The 15,792-nt window shown below is 38.6% G+C and overlaps 1 protein-coding gene across 6 annotated transcripts in view; it reads left to right on the top strand.

Annotated features, from left to right (window-relative positions):
* Positions 1–15,792, top strand: part of TXNDC11 (thioredoxin domain containing 11) — a 75,869-nt gene that overhangs the window by 30,049 nt on the left and 30,028 nt on the right. For 4 of the 6 annotated variants that reach the window (XM_049902615.1, XM_049902613.1, XM_049902617.1 and 1 more), the window contains one exon: positions 260–356. In XM_049902615.1, coding sequence (XP_049758572.1) covers positions 260–356 — 97 coding nt within the window. The remainder of the gene's footprint in view (positions 1–259; positions 357–15,792) is intronic. The other 2 variants (XM_049902614.1, XM_049902618.1) reach the window with 1 other exon arrangement.

Raw genomic sequence — 15,792 nt, 5'->3', positions numbered from 1 at the left:
GTGCCCCTGTACGACAGCTGTGGCATCTTGTAAAAGCTGGTGCAACTCCATGCCTCCCGCTGTTTGTTGTCTAAGTGGAAGGAAAGGTCAACCCTAACCTGCAACCTTTATCATGTGGTTAGGCTTTTTTTAAAAATGAAACGCAACAAAATGCATTAGCTGTCAAATTGTACTAGCATGTCTTTCTTTTTTAAAAAAATATCCTGCATTGCAGAGTCACGAGTGGTATGTCAGTCACCTAAGTCTGTTCTTGTTTCAGCAGCCTGGAGTACTCGGATACTTTGAGTTCAATGGCTCACCCCAACCACCTGGCTATTTGACCTTCTTCAAATCAGCCTTGCATTCATTAAAGAAAGGTAAACATGATTTCTATTAAGACATTTTAGAATTGTATTTGTATTGACGTTGTTATGTGTATGTTACAATTATGATTCTGTTTTTTTAAGTTGATTTGCTTGATTGCTTTTCTCAGTGTATTTATAGTAAGTATGTTGTTTTATGTTCCATCAGTAGCAAACTGAAAGCACTGTATTATTTCAGACGTAGTCTCTTAAATGTTTAGCTTTTTAAAAATGTAGCTCGATTATACTGTCTGTGTAGTTCTACATTTTGCATTTTAAAATTCATTATACCATTATCTTTTTTTTTTTTTTTTGTAGAGTTACAAACTCTGGGCAGAGTTTTGGATATACCATACTTTAGCAGTACGTTTTCTTTGAAGAGTATTTTTACAAGTAAAGTCATGCCACATTACAGCATATTTAGAAAACAGAAATTACTAGTAAAGTTTACTGCCAGTTTCAGTATTCTCAAATCAGTATTTTTCCATTTAGTTGAATCATGTATTATTTGGGATCTAACTTTCTAGATTAAACATTGTATCATACCCAGTTTTTCATGCTGCTCCATGTTCTTTCTCTCAATCAGTCACTACTACCAGGTCCTGTTGGATACATTTTCATCTGTTCACTTGTCTCTATTTCCATTGTTTACCGCTGTGGTCTAAGCCTGCATTACCCCACATCTGGACCATACCACCAAAAAAACCAAACCCATTGCTGTCCGGTTGAGTCCAACTAATAACAACCCTACAGGACAGAGTAGACCTGCCCTATAGGGTTTCCGAGGAGCAGTTGGTGGATTTGAACTGCCGACCTTATTGGTTAGCAGCCAAATGCTTAACCACTGTGCCATCAGGGCCCTGGACTATACCAGTAGACACTTAACTGGTATCCACTCTCACCCCTTTTCAAACCAGTCATAAACTGTAAATCCCAGCTCACATCGCATAACTCCTCTGCTTTAAAATCTTCAGTGGCGGCCCACTGCATTTAGAAAAAACTCCAAAATTATAACATCACCTCTGACCTCTCTCATCTCACCTTCTCACTGGCCCTCATGCTCTCTGGGCTCTGACTGCACTGGACTTGAGCTGGCCAGATCTTCCTCACACTAGGGCCTTTACTGGTGCTAGTCCTTCAGCCTGGAATGTTTTCCCCATTTCCCTAGTCCCTAGGGCCCAGCTTTCCACCTGTCAGACCCATATTCATCCTTCAGGGCCGAACTCAAATATCACTTTGACAATCTAAATAATTGATCTGCTCCCCCAAATCTAAATTTGGTATGAGATGATTTGTTTAATATCTGTCTTCTTGTAGACTGTGAGGTTTCTGAGGGTAGGGACCATGTGTCTTCAGCTTAGTGTTCCCTTTCCAGTGGCTGGTAAATAGCAGGGGCTCAATCAGTATTTGCCAAACGAGTGATGAAATCAATGGCTGTATAATCTTCCCCCAGTAGATTAACCAAAAGTATGTAACCATTTTTCTGTTACTGGCTGTTAGATGACTTCTTTTGTTACTGAATATTATCTGATTTTTACACAAATAACGTGTGTACCCTGTATCTGTTTGCCAGCTGCACCCTCTCCCTGTGAGTTATTTTCATAAGCCTGCTATGCTAAATTTTTTTATAGCAAGGACATGTAAAAAAAAAAAAATGACATACCACAGTTATCAAAATGCCTTACAGTAGGAGGGTGTGGTTGGCAAAAAATCATAGAATGTGCACGTTGTTTACATAAAATACAGTAGATTTTTTTTTTTTTTGCTATTGTAACTGTATGCCATTAATACATCAAACAATTTAAAGACTGGTCTTTTTAATATATACGTCTTAAGATTTTACGCATAGAGAATGTACTGTGTTCAAGTTTTTCGCCTGTGGGGGAGATTAGGGAAGGAAATCAGGTTGTCACATAAATATGTCATCTGTCTACTTGGAAGACTTTGAGCTGCAGAGCTTCAAGTGACTAAGAAGACTTAGGGAATCAAAGTGTGAACTTTGAAAACAAAATACTGCGTATTGCCTAGTTAAATAAGCTTAAGAAGCAGACATTCAAAGCTCCTTATGGAAAATTAAATAAAGCCCTTGGAAGAAGACCTCAACTGAAGATTATCTATAAAAGGACGATCTAGAATCCTTCACTAAAATGATGGCAGCTTTCAGGTTCCTCAGTTGAAGAGAGTATTTCGAGATCTTGGAAGGATGTTCTGTTATCTCGTTAGCTCAGTTGTGTGCTGCTCTGCCATGTAGTAAGAATTAAATCATTCATCTTAAATTATGTTTTTATTCAGAGGTTTCCCAAATTGTGTTTCTTTTGGAAAAATCTTTCCAAGTACAAGACAGTATCTTTTTCTGTTCTTTCCTTCTTTTTTTTTTTTAAGTTAAGGAAGGTGGTGGTAAATGGATAAAAATTAGTTGCAGGTACAAAGCAGTCCTCCTGGTCAAATTCCTAATTTTGACAAATGAATACATGAGCATTCTCAGAATAAGTGGTAGTCTGATTTACTATATTTTTTCCCTATATCTTGTGAGTCTTGTTGGGTGTTGTAAAATTGTGTTGCATATGCAATTTGGCAGAAGCTGAGATTCATCCTAATTAATCCTTATACCTCATTTTTATGGGTAAGCGCCCACTTAAGCTTGATATGAACCATTTTTAGAAGAACAGGGCAAATTTGGAATGATGATTTTTTATAATATGTGCACTATGAAAGATTTTGCCTTGGGTATCTGGCCTTTTTTTTCCCCCTTTTCCTGTTTCTTTTTCCTACCCTGAAGTCATATGATACTTTACTTATCATTAATAGCAGATGTGTGGTAAGAGAAACATGTGAACCCTCTTTTTTTAATGATACAGTTCCAAATGTAAATTGTAGGTCAGTGTCATGTTTAGATTGTGTACACAAATCAAGGTCTGAGAAACATTTGAGACACTTAACATTTGGTTATGGAGAGCTTAACTGAAGACATGTTTAGACTGTTGTGGTAGAAAGCAGATGTCCTGGTTCAACAAACTACAAATGTTTATAAAATGCACGCTTTCCCATCTCCTTAATGATTTTTTTTTTTTTTTCTGTAATTGTCTTAGAAAAAGCCAGGACATTTTCTGAGTTATACATTTGTTTCTTGAAGCTAGCTGGCCATCAGTCCACAAATATTTTGAGAGTATAACATGTATTGAATATCCTGACTAGGATCTGTGGGAAATGCTAAGGGGAGAACTCATTCCTTGCCCTCAGGGATCTTAGAGCTTAGTTGTAAGATCTGGTTCTGTAGTACTTTGCCACTGCCTTGAAAGAATATCTGTCTAGTGCTTGATATGTTTAAGCACTTTAATAGGGAAATAGGGAAAATTCACTACCACCTTAGCACTAAGCGTTAACTTGTTTTCTCTCTCTCTTTTTTTTTTTTTTTTTTAGCCATTTCCTTTCATCTCAGATACCCATGTCTTTTACCTGTTGATCTCAGCCTTAGTGGTGGTCTGTTTGTGTAGGCTAGCTTGTTAGGTGATATGAGCCGTAACCCTGCTGTATTTCTTCCATTGTTGTCCTAGCCTTTTGACTTACGTCATTTTAAAAAAGTATTGATTTTATTATTTGTACCTTTAACACTTGTCATCTTCCAGTATAAATATTAAATGATATGAATTTCTTTATAAGAATTTACATCTCAGAATAGGTCTGTTCTGTAATTTAAAAAATTTTTTTCTTTAAACTAACATATGTAGTTTAAAAAGTTGCCTTATGAATTGTGACTGTTGGGAATATAACTCTGGCAAAAGACTATTGCTCTTGACATCTAAATGTCTCTTATTGCTAAACTGCACATGTTAGCAAATTGCACAACCGTGTTTGTACTACGTAAAAAATAAATAGTATAAATTTTTAAAATAGTGCTTGTATATTTTCATGTATGTAATTGAGCCTGTGGTTCTTTTTCTTGACTTTGTTATTTTTTTCTAAAAATCTGACTGGTAATTATCTTCTTTTAAATTTTAAAAAGTATTTAGCACTTTACCTGGAATTTCCTTTGGCTTGAAATATACAGCACAGTTCATTTTTTTACCCCCTTCTTACTGGTTAATTACTACCATTTACAAAAGGATGCTTTGTTTCTTCCTCATCTGGATGATACCTGCTTTATCACAAAATACATTCTTACATGCAGTTCTGTTTATTTCTGCCTTTTGTCTTGATCTAGATACCTATTTTTGTATGAGTAAGTGCAATTTCATTTCTTGCTCTGGAAGTTTTTATTACGTGGTAAACTCTGGATCTGCTTCCTCTAGTTCTTGTGTTTTGTGGAATATCCTTTTATATTCATCCATGCCTTTTGATTGATTTTGGTTGGAATTATATTAAATGTGTAAATTGACTTGGAGATAATTGATATGTTTCTTAACACGTAGCTTCCCTTTCTAGAATCACAGCATGATTACTCATTTATTAATTTTTCGTAATAAGTCTCACACATCTCTCTCTAATGTTTAATCATTATGAAGTGCTGAATGATTAATTGTGGACCAGCAGTCTATGTGTCTATTTCCAGAGTCTGAAGGAAACCAGCTCTCTTGAACTCCTCTGCTTTACTTTTTCCAGACAACAAAGCCTACTCCTCTTTGAACCTTTTCACATTTGATCTTGGCAGATTCAGGCTGCTGCTTTGGCCTAAAAAAAATTTGGTAGAGGGGTCAGTATTGTTAAGTTGCTTGCTTGATTATTTTTTTCCTCATTTTGTGATTATTATGTTATTAGCTGTAAAAATATATTCTGGTAAAATGTTGTTATATTATGCTATGAGTCTGAATTTTTTTTAACTTTTTTTTAATAATTTTTATTGAGTCAGTGAATTTTTAAGAAGAGAACATTTGCAGCACATTTTGATCCTATTATCCAACCTACAAAAGGGATGCAGTGCAGTCTAGAGGGAAAAGCAGTGGCCTGGGAGCCAATAGTGTCTGGTCCTTAGGCTTTGCCTGCACCTGGTGAGGTGTGTAAACTTGAAACAAATTATTTAATTTTCCTGTGTTTCAGTTTGTCTCTCTGTAATATTGAGGAGAGTAGGGACAAGGATAAATGCTTGTTTTATAAAGCCACGTTTCACGTGCAAAATATTTCATGTGTAAATAAAACCTAAAACCAAAAACCCATTGCTATCGAGTTGATTTGCTTTAAGTGAGAGTTTACAGTTCAAATCAGTTTCTCATACAAATAACCACACGCATGTTTTTATGTGCCCCTAGTTGCTCTCCCCCACGATGTGACGGTACACTCCTTCTTTCCACCCTGTATTTCCTGTGTTCATTCAACCAGCTTCAGTCCCCCTCTGCCTTCTCATCTCGTCTGCATACAGGAGCTGCCCACTTAGTCTCAAGTGTCTACTGGAGCTAAGAAGCACACTCCTTACTAGTATCCTTTTATGTCTTATAGTCCAGTCTAATCTTTGAAAAGGTGGCTTCAGGGATGGTTTCAGTTTTGGGCTAGCAGAGAGTCCGGGGCCTGTATTCTATGGGGTCCCTCCAGTCTCAGTCAGGCCTTTAAGTCTGGTCTTTACTAGAATTTGAGTTCTTCACCCCAATTTTCTCCAGCTCCATCAGGGACTCTGTTGTATTCCCTGTCAGGGCAGTCGTCGGTGGTAGCCAGGCACTATCTAGTTCTTCTGGTCTGAGGCTGATGGAGTCTCTAGTTTATGTGGCCCTTTCTGTTTCCTGGGCTCGTATTTTCCTTGTGTCTTTGGTGTTCTTCATTCTCCTTTGCACCAGGTAGGTTGGGACCCATTGATGCATCTTAGATGGCCGTTTGTGAGCTTTTAAGACGCTAGAAGCCACTCACCAAAGTGGGATGCAGAATAAACTTTGTTATGCCAGTTGACCAAGATGTCCTCTGAAACCATGGTCCCCAGATCCCCACCTCTGCTACTCTGTCCCTCAAAGTATTTGATTGTATTGAGGAAAGTTCTTTTGGTTTAGTCCAGTTGTGCTGACTTCCCCTGTATTGTGTGTTATCCTTCCCTTCACCCAAAATAATTCTTGTTTACTATCTAGTTAGTGAATACCCCTCTCCCTCCCTCCCTACCCTCATAACCATCAAAGAATGTTTTCTTCTGTGTTTAAACCTTTTCTTGAGTTCTTATAATAGTGGTCTCATACGATATTTGTCCTTTTGTGACTAATTACACCCAACATAATGCCTTCCAAATTCATCCACGTTAAGAGATTTTTTACAGATTCATCATTGTTCTTTATCGTTGCGTAGTATTCCGTTGTATGAATATACCATAATTTGTTCATCCATTCATCAGTTGATGGGCACCTTGGTTGTTTCCATCTTTTTGCTATTGTAAATAGTGCTGCAGTGAACATGGAGTGTGTGTATCTATTTGTGTGAGGGCTGTTATTTCTCTAGGATATATCCCAAGGAGTGGGATTGGTGGATCGTATGGTATTTCTATTTCTAGCATTTTAAAGAAGCGCCAAATTGATTTCCAAAGCTGTTGTACCATTTTACATTCCCACCAGCAGTTACAAGTGTTCAGTCTCTCCACAACCTCTCCAACAATTACTATTTTGTGTTTTTTTAATTAATGCCAGCCTTTGTTGGGGCGAGATGGCATCTCATTGTAGTTTTGATTTGCATTTCTCTAATGGCTAATGATCGTGAGCATTTCCTCATGTATCTGTTAGCTGCCTGAATGTCTTCTTGGGTGAAGTGTCTGTTCATCTCCTTTGCCCATTTTTTAATTGGGTTATTTTTCTTTTTGTTGTTGAGGCTTTGCAGTATTTCGTGGATTTTAGAGATTAGACACTGATCGGTATGTCGTAGCCAAAATTGTTTTCCCAGTCTGTAGGTTGTCTTTTTACTCTTTGGTGAAGTTTTTGGGTGAGCATAAGTGTTTGATTTTTAGGAGCTCCCAGATATCTAGTTTTCTCTTCTGGTGTTTGTGTGTTGTTAGTAATGTTTTAGGTACTGTTTATGCCATGTATTAGGGCTCCTAGCATTATCCTTATTTTTTCTTCCATGATCTTTATCGTTTTAGATTTTATATTTAGGTCTTTGATCCATTTTGAGTTAGTTTTTGTGCATGGTGTGACGTATGGGTGTTGTTTCATTTTTTTGCAGATTAATATCAAGTTATGTCAGCACCATTTGTTAAAGAGACTGTATTTTCCCCAGTTAATGAGCTTTGGGCCTTTGCAAATACCAGCTGCTCATAAGTGGATGAATTTACGTCTGGATTCTCAATTCTGTTCCATTGGTCTATGTCTCTGTTGTACCAGTACCCGGCAGTTTTGACTACTGTGGCGGTATAATAGGTTCTAAAATCAGGTAATGTGAGGCCTTCCACTTTGTTCTTCTTTTCAGCAGTGCTTTACTTATCTGGGTCCTCTTTCCCTTCCACATGAAGTTGGTGATTTGTTTCTCTGTCTGATTAAAAAATGGCATTGAAATTTGGATCAGAAATGCATTGTATCTATAGATTGGTTTCAGTAGAAATTGATATTTTCACAATATTGAGTCTCCCTATCCATGAGCAAAGTATGTTTTTCCACTTTTGTAGTTCTCTTTTGGTTTCTTGCGGTAGTGTCTTACAGTTTTCTTTGTATAGGCCTTTAAGTCTCTGGTTAGATTTATTCCTGAGTATTTTATCATCTTGGGGGCTATTGTACCAATAGTCTTAAGTCCTGTAAAAACTCATTGCTGTCAAGTTGATTCCAACTCATAGCAACTCTACAGGACAGGGTAGAACTGCCCCATAGAGTTTCCAAGGCTGTAATCTTTACGGAAGCAGACTGCTTCATCTTTCTTCCACGGAGCTGCTCATGTGGTTGGACCACAGATCTCTTGGTTAGCAGCCAAGTGCTTAACGATTGTGCCACCGGGGCTGCTTCATAAGTCTGTAGTTAGCTTAATTAGAAGCTAAGCCACCTGGCTAAAAGCACTTAAATAGGTATCATACAAAAGCGCCTACACAAGATAGTATAGTGTATAACTTGAGTGGCCAGCAGACACCTGTCTTCTTCCCTTTTCCTGTAGCACTCCATTCCTGCATCTCTTTGTACTGCACGTGTCCTGACTGTAAAATTGACCGTATCTCTCTCTCACCAGAATATGAGCTTTTTTGTTCAGAAAATACTTATTGAGTGTCTTGAGGTTTTATCTGATTGCTCTGGCAGCTGTAACCCTCTGTCCGACTGTAGTTGTATGTAAAAGGCTGAAGGAATGACTAATAAAGGACATTTTACGTTGGAAAATCTCAAGTAAGAATGATTTTAGCTGTAGGATTTTGAAAGTAATTTTGGGTCCCCTCCCACCGTCACCACCACCACTACCAGTTCCTCCTCACGCCTCACCCTTTTCAGATTCCTTAGGCCAGAATGTAGGAATCACTCACAGTAGGGGTGGATGGAGCCTGTGCTTACTCCAGTCTTCTCCCTTTTTCTCTTCTCTGGCTTGTCACTATCCTCTGATATTAGGATTCTAATGAATTTAATTAAAATTCACGTTACCTAAATGTCACCTTGAAAATACACTAAACTCCTAACTGAAGATAGTGTTTCCACTCCCTACCACCTTTGGAAATTCCTTGGGAACCTTGTGGCATGAGTTTTTAAGGAACACCGTTTGGCAACGCTGGCCTCATGGATTTATTTAGAGGAAGAACTTCTGATTCCAGTGTAGGGTCCAGCAGGCAGCATCTGGTGGCGCTTGATTTGCTGGTAGAATCTAGTCAGGATGTGTAAAAAGTACCCTCCTCCATATTCTTTTTCACTGATAAAGCTCTTTTTGGAGCCTTTTTCTGTTAAATTATGAAATTTTATACAGCTTCAAGAGATCTGAAGGTAGGGTTTTCTTACCCCTGTATTGGCATTTTTTTTTTTTTAATAATTTTTATTGAGCTTTAAGTAAACGTTTACAAATCAAGTCAGTCTGTCACATATAAGCTTATATACACCTTACTCCATACTCCCACTTACTCTGCCCCTAATGAGTCAGCCCTTCCAGTCTCTCCTTTCGTGACAATTTTGCCAGTTTCTAACCCTCTCTACCCTCCCATCTCCCCTCCAGATAGGAGATGCCAACACAGTCTCAAGCGTCCACCTGATACAAGTAGCTCACTCTTCATGATCATCTCTCTCCTACCCATTGTCCAGTCCCTTCCATGTCTGATGAGTTGTCCTCGGGAATGGTTCCTGTCCTGGGCCAACAGAAGGTTTGGGGACCATGACCGCCGGGGTTCTTCTAGTCTCAGTCAGGCCATTAAGTCTGGTCTTTCTATGAGAATTAGGGGTCTGCATCCCACTGATCTCCTGCTCCCTCAGGGGTTCTCTGTTGTGCTCCCTGTCAGGGCAGTCATTGGTTGTGGCCGGGCACCATCTAGTTCTTCTGGTCTCAGGATGATGTAAGTCTCTGGTTCCTGTGGCCCTTTCTGTCACTTGGGCTCATAGTTATCGTGTGACCTTGGTGTTCTTCATTCTCCTTTGGTCCAGGTAGGTTGAGACCCATTGATGCATCTTAGATGGCCGCTTGTTAGCATTTAAGACCCCAGACGTGTATTGGCATTTTTAAAAGCACTAAAAAACAATGGACTGACTTCTTAGACAAGGTTGACTTGGGGACTGGCTTTATTTTCTTGGGTTACTGGGTCTAACACTTGGCTCTCTGGACCTAGCATTGGGCTTAACATTTCTCCCAGAGTGAAACAGTCTCTGGGGTCACTTGGCTTTCTCAGATAATCTCATTCATTGATTGTCACTACATTCACTCTTCGAAGGAGACCTTTTTCTAATCATCTGCCTGGGTTTGGAGGCTTCTGGGTATAGATTAATAGATGTTAAAATAACCATATTAGAAATTCCATACTTTTTGTCCCTACACATAAAACTGACTTTTTAATTACATTATTATTTTGGTGAAGAAACCATCATATTTCCTAGGAGATGCTTTTATTCCCATTAAGACTTATTTCTTAAGCCTTGTAAATGCTGGTAGGTAAGAACTAAAGCCAAAAAAAAAAAAAAGGGGAGGGGGTTCCTAGCGCTTGAGGTTGGATTCAGAAGCATGATTTATTCATTCAGTAGACATTTGAGGATCTACTATGTGTCACATCTACAAAGATGAATCAGACCTATTCCCTGCTGTCAGTAGCAGTCACCACAGCTAGTTTGGCCAACAGATACAGTTGCCAGTGATATAAGTACAGTGACAAGACAGTGACAGGCTTCATTAGAGGATGAGCAGGACACTCAACTGAGCTCAGGGAAGACTGCTCAGAGGAGGTAGTGCTGGGGCAGGGAGGAGCTATCAGGTGGAGGGAAAAGACCCACCGGTGAACTCCAGGTGAGCCACAGTTTGGAGTTCATAAGGAACTACAGAGTAGAAGATACTTGGGGCTGGGGAAAGCAAAAGGCATGTCTGTTTTTCCTCAGCTGCAGGAAGTTCAGAACTGAGTTTAGTGTTAATTTATAGATACTAATTGATTCTTTGAATTCATGTATTTGCAAATTCATGCCATCTTTACTTTCTAATTGTTTTGTGATATTTTCTATCCTTACTAAAGTTGTCCTGTTTTATGGCAGGTGTGTGTGTATGTTCCTATTTCATCGAGGCTTTTTTTTTTGGAAGTTGAGCTAAGATTCCAAGACAAAGAACCAAAAACATTAAAATCTCTTTTTAAAATAATTCATTTTATTTTTGATAAAAATATCACCTCAAAACATACACCAGTTCAACAGTTTCTACATGGACAGTCAGTGACATTGATTACATTCTTCAGGTTATACAGGCATTCCTGCTATCCTTTTCCAAATTATTCTCCCCCAGTAATATAATGTCATTGCCCCCTAATTTCCTATCATATCCTTTGAGTTCCTGTTGTCAGTTTGATCCCATATAGATAGATCTTAAAAGAGCACAATGCTCAAGGCAGACATTCTTTTACTAGTTAAGCTAAACTATTGTTTGGTTTTAGGAAGATATTTTGGTTTAAAGGTTATCTCAGGGCAGTAATTTCAGGGATTCACCCAGCCTCCATGGCTCCAGAAAGGCTGGATTCCATGAGAATTTGAAATTCCCCCAAAACATTGAAGTTTTACCATGAAAAAACCTCAGGGATCACCTTCTGTAATGGAGTCACGGCTTAGTGTCAAACAACTTAGTGCGGACAAACCTGGTTCTGGTCTGTACTTGACCACCTTTTATATACAATTGAACATTATAAGCTAGTACTTGACTGAGTCCTTTCACAAGCCAAGCTCTTTACCTGGATGATCCAATCTTCACTGCCACCGTTTGAAGTAGGGACTGTTATTGCAGTTTTACAGATGAAGAAACTGAGGTTCTGAAGAGGTTGATAACTTATTGAAGGGTCACTGTAGTAGGTAGAATAACTCCCTAAAGATGTCCAGTTTCTAATTCCTGGAGACTGTGAATATGATGGCAAGGAGGAGTGAAGATTGCTAATGAGGTGACCTTGAGATGTATCCTTGATTATCCAGGTGGGCCCAGTGTAATCACAAGTTTTCTTAAAAGTAGGATTGAGAGACAGAACAGTCAGTGTCCATAAAGAAAACTTGATTAGCCACTGCTGCTTTGAAGGTAGGGGGGACCACAAGCCAAGGAATGCAGCAGCTTCTAGAAGCTAGAAAAGACAAGAAAATAGATTCTCCCTCAGAGCCTCCAGAAGGAACACAGTTTTGCCGACACCTTGATTTTTTTTAGCTCGGTGAGACCCATTTCAGACTTCTGACATCCAGAACTGTAAAATACATTTGTTTTTTAAGCAGCTAAGTTTGTAGTAACTGGATACAGCAGCAATAGGAAACTAATACCTTTACATGCCAGTAAATGCTGGAGCTAAGGTAGGAACCCAGGACCATGTGACTCCAGAGCTTGCTTGCGTGCATGTGCTTCCCCCCCACCACCACCCCTTCTCTCTCTAGCCACCGTACTCTACTGGAGTGAGGCCGGTGGCACAATATACTGATTCCCTCCTCCTATCCTTTGCCCTTGATGTTGTTTTAAATATAATGCCTCCTTCTGGTTAATATCCACTTTGTAATTTTTCAAGTCCATCTGAAGGCTTGTGAGTTTTATAAATACTGCCTAGCTAGCATGATGTCTGGCACATTATAGATGTAAAATGGAAATTTCCATACTTCCTTTTTAGAACTCCTCTTGTACCAATAGGCTGTATCTCCCCTCTTAGCAACTTGTATTGTTTTCCAATTTTCCCTTGGGCTTTAGTGATATCTTTCTAACAAAAAGTTCCTGTCTCTTCTGATAACAAGCCAGATTACTGGCAAGTGTCTTACAGTGACCATGGCGCTGTCACTCCTTCTCACTGGTCTTCAGATTTCCTACCCTTAAAAATAAAAGAGCTTTGTCGTAGTTGTCTCAAAGGGACATGTCAGCTTGACAGCACAATGGCCCTTGGCCTGTTTTTTGTACGTCCTGGGATCTAAGAGTCATTTTTATATTTTTAAAAGATTGTTTAAAAAAAAAAAAAAGACAGTGCAGGACCTCATGTAGCTGACCCTTACGCTAGACTATAAGAGCAGCGTGAAGGGGGTGGGGAGGGATTTATAAACAGATACCTGAAGTCTATCATTTCCTGAAGGTAAAAAAAAAAAGAAGATGGGAGAATTAATTGAAATCCATACAAGGGAAGTATTTTAATTGATCATTTTAATATTATGCTTTGGTTTAAAGAGAAGGGATAGGGTGAGAGTATTGTTTTACTCTCAAGTATATGTGATAGTGCATATTCACTTCTCTACAGTAGTTCATTTTCCCCTAATAATGTATTTAGAACTACATTTCTCTTACCCTCTCCCCACCCAACTCACAAGAAAAAAAAAAAAAATCACAGCTAAGAAGTTAATGTTTACTCAGAGTTGAGCAGTATCTTGGCAAACACCGGAATGTGAATATTGTATTTATGGTGCCTAAATGCCAGGTTTTTTTTCCTAGGTAATTGCTTTGTGGTTTATATTAAGAATTTTAAACATATAAAATCTCAAAGTCACATTTTTAGGGAAAAAAGTACAAACAATGACAATAGTTTGTACGTTGAAAAATAATTCCATAATCTGTTAAACTTCTTTGAAGATATTTATCATTTTGATGGGTATATTAATCATTGGAGATGTATAAAGTCACCATTGAATGAATGGTTATGAAGCTCTTGAAAATGGATCATTATATAAATATTGAGTAACATTGGAGGGGTTATTTTTATCCCATTTTATATAAGCCTCTGTTTCTCCTTTTTCCTCCTTGTCCAACACCTTGGAAAGAAGAGTAAGAAAGCAGAAGTTAATAAAAATGACAGCATATAGAATAAAATGAGAATTGTTTCTGAGCACATGGAAGGTACCTTGATCTAGATTTTTCTTTTAGAATGTCTACACTATGGGCCATTTATTTCCTCGGGAGTAAATGACTTCTTATTTGTGCTGATTAAAAGCCGTGTGAATTAATCTAGCAGTGTTTAGTTTTTAAGTGCATCATGGTTTATTTGTCAGCAGTTATCTTTGTGACATTTTTTTTTTTTTTGACCTGATAAAGCCATTTTGCTCCCTGAGCCCTGAGAAGTTAGCTCACGGAGAAGTCACCTGGATTGCAGAAGGTGGCCAGCCCTGATGTGAAGAGTCTCGTGTTCAGCTTCCTCGTTTCTTTTCATTTTCTCAGAGTGCCCTTGGGTACCTTACTTTGTAATACACCAAATGCTATTTTCTGTAGGCTTCAGAGAGAGACTTCATTTCAGAAACTCAGCAGTTTATACCCAGAGTCACCAGGTCTACAGCCCCAGTTTTCTCTTTCTGAAGGAGAGGGACGCATCCTTAAAAATCATCATTCTCTGCTGTTGGAGAGATTTTCCTGGAAAAAGTCTGAGAAGTATTGTCTTATATATCCTTCCCAGATAATGGTCCATTATTGAGACCTATTGGCTACTGGATTTATTGTCTCAGCCTAATTTTCTTCCTGAGGTAAATGAATCTTGCCTTTTCATTGTTACCACCTTGGCATAGTCCAGTAGAAATATAATAGAAACCGCATAAAAAACCATTGCTGTTGAGTTGATTCTGACTCATAGCAAACCTATAGGACAGGGTAGAACTGCACTATAGGGTTTCTAAGGCTGTAATCTTTACGGAAGTGCATAGCTTTTGCTTCTGGCAGGACCCTTTATTATTAATTTTAACACACAAAAAGTCTGTTCTCTTTCCTAGCAAAGGATAAACTATTCTTGTTCTTTCTGGAATGTTTGGGAATGTTAGCATCTTGCCTCACAGAGATGGTTTGTCACTCAGAATGTGTATGCTTTACCCTAACATTAAATTGAAATTTTAATACTTAAATATTTAATAAAATTTTAATAATTAAAAATTGAATTTCAGGCAAACAGTATTAAACAGTAAAGTAGTTTGATATTAAAATGTTACACAGAAAACCTTGATAGAAACCAGAGAACCAGGCAAGTCTAAATGGAGATCAGATAGGATTTCAGAACCTTCTGTTCTCGACGCATCCTGGGTGGCTACCCTGAGGTAGAGGGTGACACTGGTGTGTGGAAGGCACAAGAAGGGCAACTGAAGTTATTCCCAGGGGTGTGTGGGAAGCAGGGGTAGAACATTCTTTTAATAACAGGGAAGAACCCCAGCCTCATAAAAGATGGCACGGAATAAACCTGCATAAGTGCTAAAAGTAGACAAGATTTCATGGACCATGGCAATACAGTCTGCAGACAGCACAAGCATCAGCCTGGGAGTGTTGGTTCCCCTTCTCTCAGGTCCCATGGGAGACATGACATGATGGGCCCAGGTGGTGACACAGTAGTCATACTGTGGTCACCTTGGCCTACTTGACTGCCTTCATGACCAGCTACAGAAACTGCTCAGTACCAGGGGACAATAAGCCCTTGCAGTTTGACACATCAGCAAGCGTGTGCAGGGACGTCCAGGGCCCTCCTACTCTGTTCCATCCTCTTATCCTTTCCATCCTGTTCCCAACTGCTTCTAGGAGGTGACCAATCCCTTTGGTCTTTGGTTTATCCCTCCTGGGTTTCTTTTTGCACAAATGAGCAAATATGAGTATGTTTTTTATATCCCTTTGCTTACACGAAGGTAGCATACTACAGAAATGCTTTTGTACTTTGTCACGTTTTTTTTTGTGTACACTCTGCACTCTTGTTTAGAACCTAACTTCTGTGGCTTTTCTCCATCTCATTCTTATAGTTTGATCTACCTGTAAGTGTTCCTCTTAATTTTTCAAGTGAGTTAGTAAGAAAACTAACCTTCTGTAGGTATTTTAATCATCACATAAATCACTACCTCAAATATCCAGCAGGAATTGGGATTCTTGACATTCATATCTATTTTGCAGTTATGTTACAGATATTTTCATTAATTCTGAAGTCTGTGCCATACAGCTTTACTAGAATAGAGTGCTA

Source organism: Elephas maximus, chromosome 12 (genome assembly GCF_024166365.1).
Source record: "Elephas maximus indicus isolate mEleMax1 chromosome 12, mEleMax1 primary haplotype, whole genome shotgun sequence".
NCBI classification, from domain to species: domain Eukaryota; kingdom Metazoa; phylum Chordata; class Mammalia; order Proboscidea; family Elephantidae; genus Elephas; species Elephas maximus.
The sequence above is the reverse complement of the archived record's forward strand: the minus strand, read 5'-3'. Positions and strand labels throughout refer to the sequence as shown.